Source organism: Acomys russatus, chromosome 4 (assembly GCF_903995435.1).
Source record: "Acomys russatus chromosome 4, mAcoRus1.1, whole genome shotgun sequence".
Lineage (NCBI taxonomy): Eukaryota > Metazoa > Chordata > Mammalia > Rodentia > Muridae > Acomys > Acomys russatus.
The window spans coordinates 56,180,086-56,195,636 of NC_067140.1; the positions used below are offsets into that span (position 1 = coordinate 56,180,086).

Genomic DNA, 15,551 nt, shown 5'->3' on the forward strand with positions numbered 1-15,551 from the left:
CCTTTGACTTTCCCTCCAGAAAAACACTGTGGTGGCCTCCAACAAAGTGTCTAGTCGGGTGACAGCAGTGTCCTTTTCTGAAGACTGTCGCTACTTTGTGACTGCAGGCAACCGGCACATCAAATTCTGGTACCTCGATGACAGTAAGACCTCGAAGGTGAGGACCAGGCCTACCCTGGACACTGCCCCAGCTAGCTGCCCTTGGCGTGCTCAACAGTCACAGCTTCTGCATGGGCTGAGGAGTCTCAGAGAGCGAGAGCTTGTGCTTGCCCACTCCTCCTGAGCACCTCACTTCGAGGGCTAGATGGATATCGCTGTGTGTCTCCACAGGTGAATGCCACTGTGCCCCTGCTGGGCCGCTCAGGGCTGCTGGGGGAGCTGCGGAACAACCTGTTCACCGACGTGGCCTGTGGCCGAGGGAAAAAGGCTGATAGCACTTTCTGTATCACCTCATCCGGGCTGCTGTGCGAGTTCAGCGATCGGAGGCTTCTGGACAAATGGGTGGAGCTAAGAGTAAGTAACTCTGGCTCCAGGATAGGGTCTGGCCTTGTCTCAAATCAGGGGCTAACTGGCCTTGGGACTCCAGACCCAGGGCTGGGCCTCAGTGCATGCCAAAGGGGACTCCAGGAGAAGACCCAGGGACCTCTATAACTGCCTACTCTTGCTCTTTCTCATCTCTCTCCCCTGCTTTCCTCTTCTGTTCAGAACACAGACAGCTTCACAGTAAGTGCTCCTAGGCCTTCTTCTCTTCCTCAGACTGTTTCTTTCTCCTTGCTGGGATTTCCCTGCCTTACCATCTTGGTCCTCTGATGCTAAAAGGGTCCCCCTATTTCCACCCCCACCTCACAACTGTGCAGGGCTATAGGCCCTCTGGCCACATACTGCTGGAGGGAGGGCATCTTCAGATGACAACTGAGGGACTGCCCCTACCTTGGCCTGGTTCTCCTTTTACAAGTGATTGCTGCCGAGGGCTTGGGAAGAATTAAGTAAGGCTGACTAGGAAGCTGTCCTTTCCTGACCTGAGCTGCTCTGCCCACAGACCACTGTGGCCCACTGCATCTCTGTAAGCCAAGAATACATCTTCTGTGGCTGTGCTGATGGCACTGTGCGCCTGTTCAATCCCTCCAACCTGCACTTCCTCAGTACCCTACCCAGACCCCATGCTCTGGGAACAGACATCGCCAGTATCACAGAGGCCAGGTAAGCTACGTGGGGCCAACTGTTCCAGTCAGAGCTTCAGTCAGTACTTCAGGGAACAGAATAAAGAATGTAGCGATGCTTAAAGATCACCTGGAGCACCTTTGTAGACAAAGAAATCTGCGTTTCTTGGTACTTGTCAGAACCAAGGGGATTGAATACCATGGAGGTCCATGGAGCATCTCAATTAGCGAAGGCTGGCAAGAACTGTCATTAACTCTGGTTGGATGATGTAAGGAAATGGGGGCACTTTTACAACTGGACATCTTGAAGTGCTTTAAGCACAGGAAGGATAAAGTGTGCTGTGTAAATACACAGCCACCAATCATGCTAGAGGGAAAGGGTGATGTTTGGCCCTCAGTAGATGATGATGGTGGTGATGATGATGATGATTTTGAGGTGCTGGAGATCACATCCAGGGCCTTGCTTGTTAGACAAGTCCTCTACCATTGGTCTATATCCCCAACCCCTTTGTGGTTGGTATGATAGTCTTGTTTTGATCTCTGTGCAAAAATGCTTATAGAACCATCTAGGTTTCACTGTGCCCATTGTGACCACAGGATTGCCTTGTCTGGTATTGCTGGTCTATGAGTTTGTCAGTGTTCCTCTGGAAACCACTCTGATCAGCAGCTAGTGCTGGGTCAGCTCCTGGATGGTATCTCCAGGATACCTGCTTTGTCTTCTTAGATCTACTTCCTAATCTGCAGGACTGGAGACAGTGTCCTGTGCCCCATCCTTCCCTCGTTATAGCTCTCTGTCCTCTCTCCCACAGTCGCCTCTTCTCTGGAGGGGCCAATGCCAGGTACCCAGACACCATCGCTTTGACATTTGATCCAACTAATCAGTGGCTATCTTGTGTGTACAACGACCACAGCATCTATGTTTGGGATGTGAGGGACCCCAAGAAAGTGGGCAAGGTGTACTCAGCTCTGTATCATTCTTCCTGTGTCTGGAGTGTGGAGGTACGTGGGAAGGGCTTGCTGGAATACCATTGTGAGGGTAGAAAGTAGAGACCACCAAGTACAGCCTTAGGTTCCTGCCTCCCTGGTTTCAGTGCTTCCCTGTCACGGACTCTGAGGCTTGAGCCTGAATGTGAGTGCCTATGCATCTCAGGCTGCTGCTTTGTGTGCCTCTGCCCAGCCTGAGATTTGCCTCTCCTGGGCTCAGGGCTTTGGATTAGTTACTAAACCTGTCCAAGCCTCTGATTCGTTACCTGCAAAGTGATGTATCCAATTCTTGCAGTTGTTCTAACAATGAAAAGAAAAGGCGTGATTGAGATGTTATGGAGGTGTTGGGTTCGTGGGCTTTTTTCTCGTTATGTGTATATGGAACAGTAATGTTTTGCTTCCTTACTATATGTCAGGCATCTGGCTAAGTTAGCATTCTGTCTTGGATTTCATTCCCTTTTCCATCTCCTTGAATAGACAAAGCCTCCGAAATGGAAGTCTAATTCTTTCCCTCTGTCCCTCTAGGTCTACCCTGAGGTAAAGGACAGTAATCAGGCCTGTCTTCCCCCCAGTTCCTTTATTACCTGCTCCTCAGACAACACCATCCGCCTGTGGAACACAGAGAGCTCTGGGGTACATGGCTCTACCCTGCACCGAAACATCCTCAGCAATGTGAGCCAGAAGCTTGAGCCTCCCATTTCATACTTAGTGCCCCATGCCTATAGATTTTGACCTTGTTTTCAGAAGCTGGCTCCCCAGTCTTGATCACTCAGCTTGTATTTGGCTGGGCTCTCTGGGCCAAGGGTTGATTCCCCAGCATTCCTCTGTGCTTGCAGCCACCCTGCTCGGGCGGCCCTCCCCATCTCTTCTCTCCTTTCTTTCCCACAGGATCTCATTAAGATCATTTATGTGGATGGGAACACTCAGGCTCTGTTGGACACTGAGCTACCTGGAGGAGACAAAGCTGACGGGTCCCTGACAGACCCCCGAGCAGGCATCCGCTCTGTGTGCATCAGTCCCAATGGACAACACCTGGCTTCCGGAGACCGCATGGGAACGCTTAGGTAATGTCAGTTCTGGGGTAGGTGCTGACTGCCTCCGATGGTGGCTGGGGTAGTTGGATCCTCAAGGACAGTGTTTAGGAGGGGTTGTCTCCCCCAAGACCTCAGAAACAAAGTATTCATTCCCTAAAATGGAAAGAATGAGCTTACAGTAGAGAACTCGTGAAAAACTGGTGCAGTGAGCAGCCATGCATCGTTCTGAGGAAGCCCATGATACAGTGTTCTAGGAAGGACATAATATGGTTTCTGTGCTGTTCTTGCTTTTTAAAAATGCATATAACTCAGTTCATTCCTGAGAGACTCAAATGAGGTACATACAGCAGAGTAATTGTCAGTGCTCCTCAAAAGTGTCAAGGCCATGAAAGGTAAAGGATGGAAACCTTACAGACTACAGGAAACTAAAGAGGAGTGATAGTTGAATGCCATTTGGACTCTTTAAGATCCTGGATCAAGGCAGGTGTGATCTCTGTGAGTTCAAGGCCAGCCTGGTCTATAAGTCAAGTCCAGGACAGCCAAGACTATATAGAAAAACCCTGCCTTTGAAAAACCAAAACCCAAACCCAAAACAAAACAAAACAAAAACACCAGAAAAAAATGATGACTTATGAATAAGATATTTAGTTAATAGTATATAAATATCCTGGCTCTGATAATGTACTGTTGTTATACATTTTAATTAAGAACAGGGCATGGGGCCAGACGTGGTGGTGCACTCTCAGGAGGCAGAGGCAGCAGATCTCTTGAGTTGGGGGCCAGCCAGGTCTACTGAGTGAGTTCTAGACAGCCAGGGGACATACAGAGAAACCCTGTTATGAAAAACAAACAAACAACACAACAGCAAAAATAACTGGGCAAGAGAAATAGAGAACACCTGTAGTATTTGACATTTTTATTTAAACTTAAAAGTGTTTTTTTTAAAGATGGGGAGAGGATGTAGCAGAAGAAGGGGGTTTCTCCTCTTGCAGCTTGGCAGTGGCTTCTCATCTTTGTAGGGTACATGAGCTACAGTCCCTGAATGAGATGCTGAAGGTGGAGGCCCATGACTCTGAGATTTTGTGCCTGGAGTACTCTAAGCCAGACACAGGTAAGGTCTAAGTGTGGCCCAGGGCCCCTTCTTCCCCACCAGTGCCACCTTACACCTGTCTTAGCTTCTGATAGTATTGGGTCCTGTAATCATTCAGAGCATTTGGTCTTTGCAACATTCAAAAAATATTTATTTACTTATTTTTATGTCTACGAGTGCTCTATCTGCATGTACACCTGCTGCCTGAAGGAGGGCATCAGATCAAAGTATAGATGGTTGTGAGTCACCATGTGGGTGCTAGGAACTGAGCTCAGGACCTCTGGAAGAGCAGACAGTGCCCCTAACCACTGAGCCATCTCTCCAGCCCCCTGTCTTTGCAGGATTTTAAGAAGAGCTCTGTCCCTGTTTGGTGACTCATGTAGATTTAGGGATGTGAAACTCTGTCCACTTGCTCTTTGTTGCTCATCGATAAGGGCCGGCTCATGTGAGCTAATGGGGTTCTTCCAACTCCAGGTTTGAAGCTGCTGGCGTCAGCAAGCCGGGACCGTCTGATCCATGTGCTGGATGCTGGGCGGGAGTATAGTCTACAGCAGACACTGGACGAGCATTCATCCTCCATCACTGCTGTCAAATTTGCAGGTGGGGACTGGGCAATTGAGGCTATCCATCCCTCCACCTACCACAAGCTGCGCTGCTATGAGAAGGGTCTGCCAGGAAGTACTGGGCAGCACCTGGGAGTCATGCTAGGTGGGAAGACAGGTAGAATATAGACTTCAGTCTAGGGGACCCTGAGCTAGAAGTTGGGGTGAGGATGGAGACATAGGTTTAGTGGGATTCATTCTGTTTTAATTGGTTGGTCCACCATGTAGAGTAATTTGATTGGGGAAAATAAGAGAAGGCAGGAGAAAGGCTGCCTTCATATGGTGGAAGCAGCCAGGTGTCTGTCTCCTATAGCCAGTGATGGGCAAGTGCGCATGATCAGCTGTGGTGCAGACAAGAGCATTTACTTCCGAACTGCACAGAAGGTAAGGGCACTGGGTGTCCCTGACAGGGCAGGAGTGGGAGTGGGATTTCAGGTAACAAGAAGGGAGACAAAGTGAGCTCTGTGACCTGGTGATGCTTTTGGGTGTGGTCTGCCCGTGTGTTCCCTGCTGCAGTCTGGAGAAGGAGTACAGTTTACACGAACGCACCACGTGGTACGGAAGACAACCCTTTATGACATGGATGTGGAGCCCAGCTGGAAGTACACAGCTATCGGCTGCCAAGACCGAAATATTCGGTGGGCATTCCCTTCTCTTTAAAAATTCAGTTTTGATTTGTTTATTTTGGGAGGAAGGGATGTGCCTGTGCCACGGTAGTATGTGGTGGTCAGGAGACTATTTTCAGGAGTGGCGGTTCTCTTCTTACCCTGCCCTGGGTCCTGGAGAGCAAACTTAGTTGTCAGGCCAGCAGCAAGTGCCTTTACCCTCAGCCATCTGCTAGCCTCCACTTCTCAGACGTGCCTTCATGCCACTCAGTCCCCACACCTGCCTTTTTGTTCAGTCTTTTGAACCTCTCTGAGGCAGCAAAACACTTTGCCTCACCTGAGAGAGTGGGCCTCAGGTGTGGAGAGGGGTCTCCCAAAACAAATGGGGAGTGAGACCAGTGCTTGTACCAGGTGTGCTTCAGCCCTCATACCTGCTGTGAGCAAGTGCCTTGCTTTGCAGGATCTTTAACATCAGCAGTGGGAAGCAGAAAAAGCTGTTCAAAGGGTCACAGGGTGAAGATGGCACTCTCATTAAGGTAAGGGCCCCAGTGGGACAAGCACAGAGCCTGGTGGCTGGGGATAGAGGGAGCGGCACTTCCCTACTCTTACCATGGTATGTGTTCCCAGGTGCAGACAGACCCCTCAGGGATCTACATTGCCACCAGCTGTTCTGATAAGAATCTCTCCATTTTTGACTTCTCCTCAGGCGAGTGTGTGGCCACTATGTTTGGTCACTCAGGTGAGTGTAGCACCCACCTCCCCATTCACAATTCTGCTTCTTCCCTTCCCTTCCCTGTTGCCACCCCACGACTTCTGACCATCTACCCTGGGAGGGGTCAGTCAACTGAAGCAAGGGTAGGAGGCCTGTGGCCCCCTTCCCTTCCCCGCACCCAGACTCTTAGAGCACAGAGTCCCTAAGTGTGGATAGAACCTGGCCCTCCCCTTCAGCCAATGCCCATCTCCACTGCTAGAACAGACAAGAATTTGGTTAGGCCATTATGGCAGTTCATAATGTTCTTTACTTTTTACAGAGATTGTCACTGGCATGAAATTTAGTAATGATTGCAAACATCTCATCTCTGTGTCAGGAGACAGGTGAGCAGAAGCCAATTTCCCTGAGAGGCAGAGTCTTCCCTGTGCCACCCTGTCCTTCCTCTCACTTTCTCTTATGATGTCACTGGGAAGTGGGTCTGAATCGGGACATTTCTTGGTTGGGCCTGACCTGGCAGTGGAGAGTGGCTCGGGCCACCTTGCCAATTCATGGGATGTAGGGACGAGTAGTGTTGCTACTGCCAGCGTCCTTCCCTGCCCCTCACCCAATGCTGTGCCCCACTGTAGCTGCATATTTGTCTGGCGCCTGAGCTCTGAGATGACCATCAGCATGAGGCAGCGCCTAGCCGAGTTGCGCCAGCGCCAGCGAGGGGGCAAGCAGCAAGGACCAACCTCTCCCCAAAGGGCCTCTGGACCCAAACAGTAAGTGGGCCAGAGATGGGCTCTGCTCATTGTTGTCCACATGATGTGCTGCGGTCTTCCTGCTCCTCCTCATGTAGAACCTGGTATTTAGCAGCTCCATGTCTCCCATGATCATCTTTCTCATGCAGAAGCCCATCCTGTTGGCTTCTTCACCCCAAGTCTTCTCTCCCTGGGAACTTTCTTGTCTTGGACTCAGGCACCAGGCTCCAGTGGTACCGCCTCCCGGACCAGCTCTTTCCTCAGACAGTGACAAGGAGGGAGAAGATGAGGGTACTGAAGAAGAGGAACTGCCAGCTCTGCCGATCCTTGGCAAGAGCACCAAGAAAGAGCCAGGTTTGTGGTGAGCAGGTGTAAGGCAGACGGGCGTTAGCTGGTGGAGAAGCTAGATAAAGCCATAGCTAGGCCATGGGGTAAGGAAACTGGACCAGTGCAGTGATCACAGAGGATGAGGTGTTGTGGGCTGCTGGTCCCGGAGGTGGGTAGTTAGGAAACTCCTTCTGACAGCCTATTTCTGTCTAGCCTCAGGCTCTAGTCCAGCCTTGCTCCGAAGCCTCTCTCACTGGGAGATGAGTCAGGTAAGTTGCCATCCCTGAACTGTGCTTCCAAGCTTATTACAAGTGAGGGAATAGCAGCAGAGCCCTCTGTGCCCTCCTGAGGCTTTTGGGTATAGGGTCTGCCCACATGCTCTATTCCTGTTTCCAAGGAAGGCCTGATCATTGAGGTCAAGCAGCTGGCCTGGTCTGGGATGAGGGATGAGGGGAGCATCAGTCTTTCCTTCTGTATCAGGTGAGGTTAGCTCCACTATACCATCCCAGAGTAGCTTGGTCTCACTATGCAGCCCTGCCTGTCCTGCCCTGGACCTCACAGAGACCCACAGGGCCTTCGCCTCTGAGTGCTGGGAATAAAGGCGTGCACCACCTTGCTCTGCTTAAACAAAACCAAACACTAACCAACCAGTAGCATGTGGTGAGGAGAAAACAGTGGTGTGTGAGTCACATGATTACAACGAAAGGCCAGGAAATCCAAGGGTCCACCAAGTCGAATCTATAGTTCTGGAGACCCCAGTGAGGAAGTTAGTTCAGAACAGACAGAAAGGAAAGGCTTCAAGAAGACTTGTTGCCAAGTGGCTACTTCAGAGTTCCAGAAAGGGATAGACATTTTCACGTGCCTCACAGAGGGATTTTCAGCCTAGCACTGTGTTCAGGGAAGTCCCACAGGGTGGCGGTGACGTGGAACCTGGTGCTCTCTGGCCATGCCATGCCAGGGTTCTCGGTCCTTCATTGTTGGTTAGTCCTTAGAGCTGAGACCGGACTCTTGGTTCTGCTGGGTATCTTCAGAGAATAGGATTATTTAGAGCCCTAGCTCTAGACTATGTAAGATGCAAGGTAAAGGTGGAATCAAGAGAGATTCCTATTTTGAGGATCTAGAATGCAGCTCAGAATATGCAGTCGAGAACCAGCCTAGCCTGCAGGCCACTCACTGTCCCACATGGACTTGGGCTAGTCACTGAAATTCTCTGTGCTTCTGTTTCCATCCCGTGTAGGACCTGGGGTGATCATGCTGTCTTTTCTGTAAGACTATTATAAAGACAATGAGCTAGTGCATAGAAAGTGCCATTCACGCAAAATATATATACATAAATACTTGTTTTTGAATGTGTGATACTAATTATTACTCTTTTTCCACCTACAACCATCAGGCTCAAAAGACCATGGAGTTCCTGGGCCCAGCTCCTGTAGTGAACACAGGACCCAAAAGAAGAGGGCGCTGGGCTCAGCCAGGTGTGGAGCTGAGTGTCCGCTCCATGCTGGACTTGCGACAGCTAGAGACCTTGGCCCCAAGCCCTCGAATCCCCAGTCAGGACTCACTGGCTGTGACCCCAGCTGGTCCTGGGGAGCATGGTCCACAGGTCCCTGAACTCTCATGTGCTAGCCAGGTGAGCTGGCCTTCTCCCACTTCTTTAGGGACTTCAGGAGGCCTCAGCTAGCCTGTGCTAATAGCTGAGGCCTAAGCCTGGGGACATGGATGTCTCTCTGTCTTCCTGTCACATGGTTCTCTGAAGTGCAGTTGTAGTAGGGCTAGCTGGTCTGTATGGTGACTGCGGTGGGCCGAGAGGCAAAGGGAGTTTGGGGAGGACTCTTGGTGTTGAGTGTGTACCAATACAGCTCTTCTAGCAGCTTGCAATGCCAGCTGGAGCCTCGCCTGGACTCCTGCTGCCTGTCCCAAAAGCTAGAGTGTTGCGCTTCCTCTGGACCCCTATTCACCAAACCCTTGCTAATGTCTACCTCCTCTCAACACCCTCTTTTCATAACAGTCGTCCTCACAAGCGCCTCTTATTCCATGTGTTTCCAGAATGAAAAGGCCTCTCGGCTTCAGGCTTCCCAGCCCTGTTCCTGCCCCCGCATTATCCAGTTGTTGTCTCAGGAAGAAGGAGTCTTTGCCCAAGATTTGGAGCCTGCACCCATTGAAGATGGTATTGTCTACCCGGAACCCAGTGACAGCCCCATCATGGATACCAGGCAAGGGTTGTGCCCTGGCCAGAGCTCACGGGGCCATGCAACCCTCAGTCTTGCTTTCCCTCTGAGGTTTTTCAGCTAAGTCACTCAGGGCCTGCCTGCCACGGCGTTCTAGTGTGCTCACGGGAAGGACTTCAATGGAGCTGCTGACCCTGCTCACTGTCTCCTTTCCTTTGCTGGCCTTGCTGGCAGTGCGTTCCAGGTGCAGGCTCCAGCCCGGGGATCCCTAGGAAGAGGGCACCCGGGCAGCAGAGGCTCAGAGAAGCACAGTCCTGACAGTGCGTGCTCTGTGGATTACAGCAGCAGCCGGCTTTCCAGCCCTGAGCACCCCACTGAAGGTAAGTCTGCCACACGGGGAAGGGACAATTGGCTGAACCAGGGGAGGTAGACCTATGACTGATAGGTACAGTGTGATGCCTCTCCCCTCCTCCACATCCAGACTCTGAGAGCACAGAGCCCCTAAGTGTGGATGGCATCTCCTCAGACCTTGAAGAGCCAGCCGAGGGTGATGAAGAAGAGGAAGAAGAAGGAGGCACTGGCCTCTGTGGGCTACAAGAAGGCAGCCCTCATACCCCGGATCAGGAACAGTTCCTGAAACAGCACTTTGAGACTCTGGCCAATGGGGCTGCTCCAGGTGTGGTCAGGGGGCCAGCCTTCAGTCACTGTGTCTGCCCTCCTCCCTGCCATGCTAGCTGAGAGGGAGCCCCGGCAGGCAGTCCCTTAGATTTCTTTGTAGAGGAAGCAAGAACTGAATTTCTGACTCGGCTCATGATTCTGTGCCTCTTGTAGGGGGTCCAGCACGGGTCCTAGAAAGGGCAGAGTCTCGGAGCATCTCATCACGATTCCTGCTGCAAGTGCAGGCCTCCCCACTCAGGTACAGACCGTCCCCCACATGGCTCTGCTGGCTGGTGCTCTGCACCCTCTGCACCTGGCACAGCATGTAGCCTTCTTCCCTCCTCTCCACAAGGGTACTTTGTACTCCTAAGTTTTGAAACAAGTGGCCTCACCCAAACTCTGTCTTGCTTTGTGCATGTCCTCTCCTGGTGCCGCTCTGTCCATGAGAGAACCTGGCCGGCCTAGAGGGAAGAAAATGCTGAAGCCTTCTCTGGGCTGCCTTCTGAACCCTCTCCTTTCTCCCTGCAGGGAACCATCCCTATCCTCCTCAAGCTTGGCCCTGTTGTCAAGACCTGACCAGGTGTCACAGGTATCTGGTGAGCAGCTAAAAGGCAGTGGTGCCACTCCCCCAGGAGCACCCCCAGAAATGGAGGCCTCTTCTGGCAGCTCTGGCCCCCAGCAGGTGGCTCCTGTGCTGTTGCCACGACGGCGTAACAACCTGGACAACAGCTGGGCCCCCAAGAAAATGGCTGCAACCCGTCCCTTAGCTGGACTCCAGAAAGCCCAGTCTGTTCACTGTCTAGTAGCCCAGGGTGAGGACCCTGTTGGGCTCACTTCCAGGGAGTGGGGAATGTGGGCATTCTGGAGGAAGATGGGGTAGAGTGTGGCCCTGGCGCGTCACCATGCTTTCCACTGCATGTCCCTTAGTGGTCATGTACAGGGGGGAAAGTAGCAATTAGGGACTGAACCCCAGCATTTGACATACCTTCCTCACCACCTGACCTGTCTCTGATGCAGATGAGGTGCCTTCATCACGTCCACTGCTCTTCCGGGAGGTGGAGATCCAGGGCAGCTTAGGATCTCTGCCACAAGTTGATGGCTACCCATCTCGGCCCCACTCCTACCAGAACCCCACCACCAGTTCTATGGCCAAGCTAGGTCGGAGCATTTCTGTTGGCGAGAACCCGGACCTGGCGGCTGAACCTCAAGCTCCTGTACCAATCCGAATCTCACCATTCAACAAGTCAGCTCTGCCTAGCCGGGCTCACCTTGTCCTGGACATCCCCAAGCCACTCCCTGACCGTCCTACTCTGACCACACTCTTACCTGGGACCAAGGGCCTGGTCCACAGTGAAGCAGAAGAATCTGGCTCCCTGGTGAGCCTAGGAAAGGCTCATGCTACGGTTGAAAGACGGGACTGTTTAGGGGAGGGTACCACTCCTAAACCTAGGACAGAGTGCCAGGCTCATCCTGGCCCCAACCACCCCTGTACCCAGCAACTGCCGGTCAGCAACCTCCTCCAAGGCCCTGAGAGCTTGCAGCCCCCATCCCCCGAGAAGACTCCTAACCCCATGGAAAGCGCCAGGCCAGGGGTAGCCCTGAGCCAGGACTCAGGTGTGCACAGCTCCCTGGTCTCATCTTGTCCCATCCTCTTTTCTGTCTCTGTTGGCCATTTTCTGGCTCCATCCCATTTCTGTGCGTTTAGCCTTCGGCACTTTTTGTCCTGTCTGCTCCTGTCTTGGTCCATAAGTCACACTCCTGATGGTGAGGCACTCCTGCCACCCTTCACGACCTCCCTGTGACCCACTGAACCCTTTAGTGTGTTTTGGATGCTGGGGCTGGCCTTGGGGCTAGAGCTAGGGCTGGCTTTTCCCTTTCAACTTTGTCAGTGTGGTGTCGGGGAAGGTGTTGGAAGAAGTGGGGCAGGAGGCAGGGACTGTGGGCTGATGGGGATTATAACCCTGCTCTCAGAGCCCTGAGTTGGGATGCCTGCGAGCAGCTGGGCCTCACTGGTGTTTGTCCTTCAGAACTGGCCTTGAGCCTGAAACAGTGTGAACAGCTTGTGGCAGAGCTCCAGCGGAATGTGCGCCAGGCAGTACACCTCTACCGCTTGGTGAGTACTGAGCAGAAGCTGCTAGGAAGACAGCCCTGCGGCAGTGCCAGGTGCTTAACAGCTGAGCGCTTAGAATGCTAACAATAAGGGTTCTTGTACATACTGGATGGAACACCCCAAAATACTCTTGAGTGTAGGCCGGGCCTGGTGGCTCACACCTTTAATCCCAGCACTTGAGAGGTAGAGGCAGGCCTTGGTCTACAGATCAAGTCTGGGAGAGCCAAGGATACACAGAGAAACCCTGTCTCGAAAAACAGAAAACAAACAAAAAATTCTGAGTAGTTGATGAGAGAGTCAGAAGCCAGTCCTCTCAACCCCAGGATCTGTCGGTCATTTCTGGCTAAGAACTAGAACGCTCAAAACAGGCTTATAACTTTAAATACCATACTGTATAAGAAAATCCCAGGATTCATGCCTGTTGTCTCAGTTTAACTATTAATAGTATGCTTTTTCATATCCCAAAGTGGTTTGGGCACTTTGTTTGTTTGTTTGTTTGTTTTTGAGATAGGGTTTCTTTGTGCAGCCCTAGATGTCCTAGAACTCACTCTGTAGACCAGGCTGGCCTTGAGCTCACAGAGATCTGCCTGCTTCTTCCAAGTGCTGAGATTAAAGGCATGCACCACCATGTCTGGCTGGGCACTTTAGATATAGGAAACATTTTTACAGTGCCATGTTTGAAAGACAGTGCAGTCTGTGTGAGTTGTTGGGAAAAGTGGTCAAGCAGAAATAGATGGTTCTGTTAGTCCAGATAGATCCTCATCTGGGCCCCCTTCAGAGTGACTCTGATCATAATTGATCTTGTGTGTAGAACTGTTAAGCAATCCCTTCTCCTGTGCAGGCTAGGGCCCCGTAGGGCCCCTTTTCTATATTCGTTCTCTACCGTCCAGTTCACTTCCAGTATTCTTGTTGCAGGTGACAAGCTGTAAGACACCTTCAGCAGAGCAAAGTCACATCACCCGTCTCCTGAGAGACACCTTCTCTTCAGTAAGGCAGGAGCTGGAGGCTCTGGCTGGGGCTGCGTTGTCCAGCCCAGGTGGTAGCCCTGGGGCTGTGGGGGCTGAGCAAACTCAGGCCCTGTTGGAGCAGTACTCAGAGCTATTGCTTCGAGCTGTGGAACGGCGTATGGAGCGCAGACTCTGAGTTCTTGAAGCCTGTCCCAAGAAAAATGCTCCCTACTGCACACTGTAGCCCTCCTTCCACTCATGAAAATCTGTGAAAGTGTCCGCAGTGGATAGCAGGGATCAGTGCTCAGAGGCAAAGCAGCCTTCCCAGCTGCTCCTCATGGGGCCCCTGTATTTATTAACTTATTTCCCTGACTGTTGCCTCAGTTCCTTGGGGCTCCTGCCTCTAAAGCCTATCCTGCGGCTTATAGCAAGGCAGATCTTGAGTCTATGTCATCTTGGTGCTGTGAGGGGTAGGAGGGCAGCCTGCCTCATCTGGGGATATTGGGAAGGGCTGGCCTCCTCTTCTTAGAAGCCATTTGAAGTTACTTCAGGGATTAGCTCCCTGGGGTGGAGCATACACAGGGTACTCTGGGGTAGAGACGAAAGGTAATGTGGTGTTTAGTGCCCTAAAGCCAACTGTAACCTTTACCTCTACTCTGCAACAGCTGTGGCTGTCCCCAGCTCCTGGCAGTTGAGAAAGATATTGCTGCCTGGCCTCCAGGGTATCCCCAGCCATTAGAAGACTTGAGTTGGTATCAGGACCTGAGCCCCACATTCCTCTCCCATTCTCCCTGCAAGAGAGCCCCAGCATCTTTACCCCCATCTTTCCCCTCCCCCCCTTGTGGATCCAGTTGTGGGATTTTGCTGCAGGACAGTAAAGCCCCCTGCTGGGCAAACACAAAGCTTGGGCTACTTCCTCAGCCCCTCGGGCTTCCTTCTTCTCCAGCCCTGTCCCCAGCAGACTGTTGAAGCCCCAAGAGCCACTTTCTCCCTACATCCTGGGCAATACGCAATCAAAAACCTGTGTTGGCACCAGGTGGTGGTGGCGCACACCTTTAATCCCAGCACTTGGGAGGCAGAGACAGGCGGATCTCTGTGAGTTCAAGGCCAGCCTGGTGTACAAAGTGAGTCCAGTACAGCCAGGGCTACACAGAGAGACCCTGTCTCGAAAAACCAAAACCAAAACAAAACAAAAAACAAAAACCTGTGCTGGGAGTACTCTCATGGTTTACAGGGCACTGGCCCAACTATCTAGAACCTTGGCCACACACACACTCACAAAATCCTGTACACAGTTGAGTGCTCGCTATTAGAGTACTTGCCCGGCTGGCATGCACCTGCTCTTCACATTCTGCCTCAGCTTCACCAGCCTGGATTAGTTAGAACTCTTATCCAGAAATATGAAAAGGAATGAGCACACTAAACTTATATTTTGGGTCTTGGTGGCCACAGCCAGGCCGACAGGAGATGGCATATGAGACACCTGGCTCACAGAGGAGCCTCTTTTTCAAAGGCAGTGCTGGGTGCCAGAGATATTGGATATGGGGGTTCTGGAGTTGGGGCTCTGGGCAAAGAGACACACTGGAAAAGTGATAGTTGGACAAGTAGGTGGCAGAGGTAGGAGCTAGAATTAAAATAATTGTTAGAGGATAAAGAAAAGGTATCGCAGCCAGGTGTGGTGGCGCATGCCTGTAATCCCAGCACTTGGGAGGCAGAGGCAGGTGGATTGCTGTGAATTCGAGGCCAGCCTGGTCTACAAAGTGAGTCCAGGATGGCCAAGGCTACACAGAGAAACTCTGTCTTGAAAAACCAAAAAAAAAAAAAAAGAAAGAAAGAAAGAAAGAAAAGGCATCAGCAGGTTGTAGGTAGGTTCAAGGAGTGAGGTGGTCACAGGATTGGGTGGGTATGTGTCTCTGGGCCCTCCCCTCTGCATAAGGTAAGGCAGAGCGACATTTCACCAGGGTTAGACTACAAAAACCTTTAGAAGCCACTTCCAAGCTCTGAAGGCAGAAGGAGGAAGAAACTGCATTGTTTTTTGTTGTTGTTTTTGTTTGGTTTGTTTGGTTTTTCAAGATAGGGTTTCTCTGTGTGTAGCCTTCTGGTCCTGGGCTCGCACTCAGAGATTTGCTTGCCACGGTCCTCTGAGTGCTGGGATTAAAGACGAGCCCCACCACCATCCCGGCTAAGAAACAGGGTTTTAATGGGTGCTTAGGTTTGTTGGTTTAGCCTGAGTGTCCTGAATACACCCAAACCACGTATTCCTGTTTTTGTTTTTGTTTTCTTTCTTTTTCTACCACGTGCATGGCCAAACTCCTATCCCAAAGAACTGTAGCATCTGGAGGTGGACCCGGAGGCAGCCTAGGGTTAGCAATCCACCCACAGCAATAGGGCTGCCCTGACTTCCACCAGGTTCTT

General features: G+C 51.6%; 1 protein-coding gene across 2 annotated transcripts in view; it reads left to right on the forward strand.

The window, feature by feature from the left end:
• The window catches only part of Mapkbp1 (mitogen-activated protein kinase binding protein 1), a 55,058-nt gene extending 41,080 nt beyond the window's left edge, over positions 1-13,978 (forward strand). Inside the window, exons 6-31 of one of the 2 annotated variants that reach the window (XM_051144427.1) lie at positions 20-157; positions 331-513; positions 706-723; positions 1,040-1,200; positions 1,970-2,159; positions 2,670-2,816; positions 3,033-3,208; positions 4,198-4,289; positions 4,743-4,868; positions 5,184-5,254; positions 5,387-5,508; positions 5,936-6,011; positions 6,103-6,214; positions 6,507-6,570; positions 6,814-6,948; positions 7,145-7,281; positions 7,468-7,523; positions 8,648-8,884; positions 9,301-9,467; positions 9,657-9,802; positions 9,904-10,098; positions 10,254-10,338; positions 10,608-10,891; positions 11,097-11,693; positions 12,107-12,192; positions 13,105-13,978. In XM_051144427.1, the coding sequence (XP_051000384.1) occupies positions 20-157; positions 331-513; positions 706-723; positions 1,040-1,200; positions 1,970-2,159; positions 2,670-2,816; positions 3,033-3,208; positions 4,198-4,289; positions 4,743-4,868; positions 5,184-5,254; positions 5,387-5,508; positions 5,936-6,011; positions 6,103-6,214; positions 6,507-6,570; positions 6,814-6,948; positions 7,145-7,281; positions 7,468-7,523; positions 8,648-8,884; positions 9,301-9,467; positions 9,657-9,802; positions 9,904-10,098; positions 10,254-10,338; positions 10,608-10,891; positions 11,097-11,693; positions 12,107-12,192; positions 13,105-13,332 (4,029 nt within the window). In that variant the 3' untranslated portion in view covers positions 13,333-13,978. The remainder of the gene's footprint in view (positions 1-19; positions 158-330; positions 514-705; positions 724-1,039; positions 1,201-1,969; positions 2,160-2,669; positions 2,817-3,032; positions 3,209-4,197; positions 4,290-4,742; positions 4,869-5,183; positions 5,255-5,386; positions 5,509-5,935; positions 6,012-6,102; positions 6,215-6,506; positions 6,571-6,813; positions 6,949-7,144; positions 7,282-7,467; positions 7,524-8,647; positions 8,885-9,300; positions 9,468-9,656; positions 9,803-9,903; positions 10,099-10,253; positions 10,339-10,607; positions 10,892-11,096; positions 11,694-12,106; positions 12,193-13,104) is intronic. The other variant, XM_051144429.1, reaches the window with a different exon arrangement.
• Positions 13,979-15,551: the final 1,573 nt, after the last annotated feature.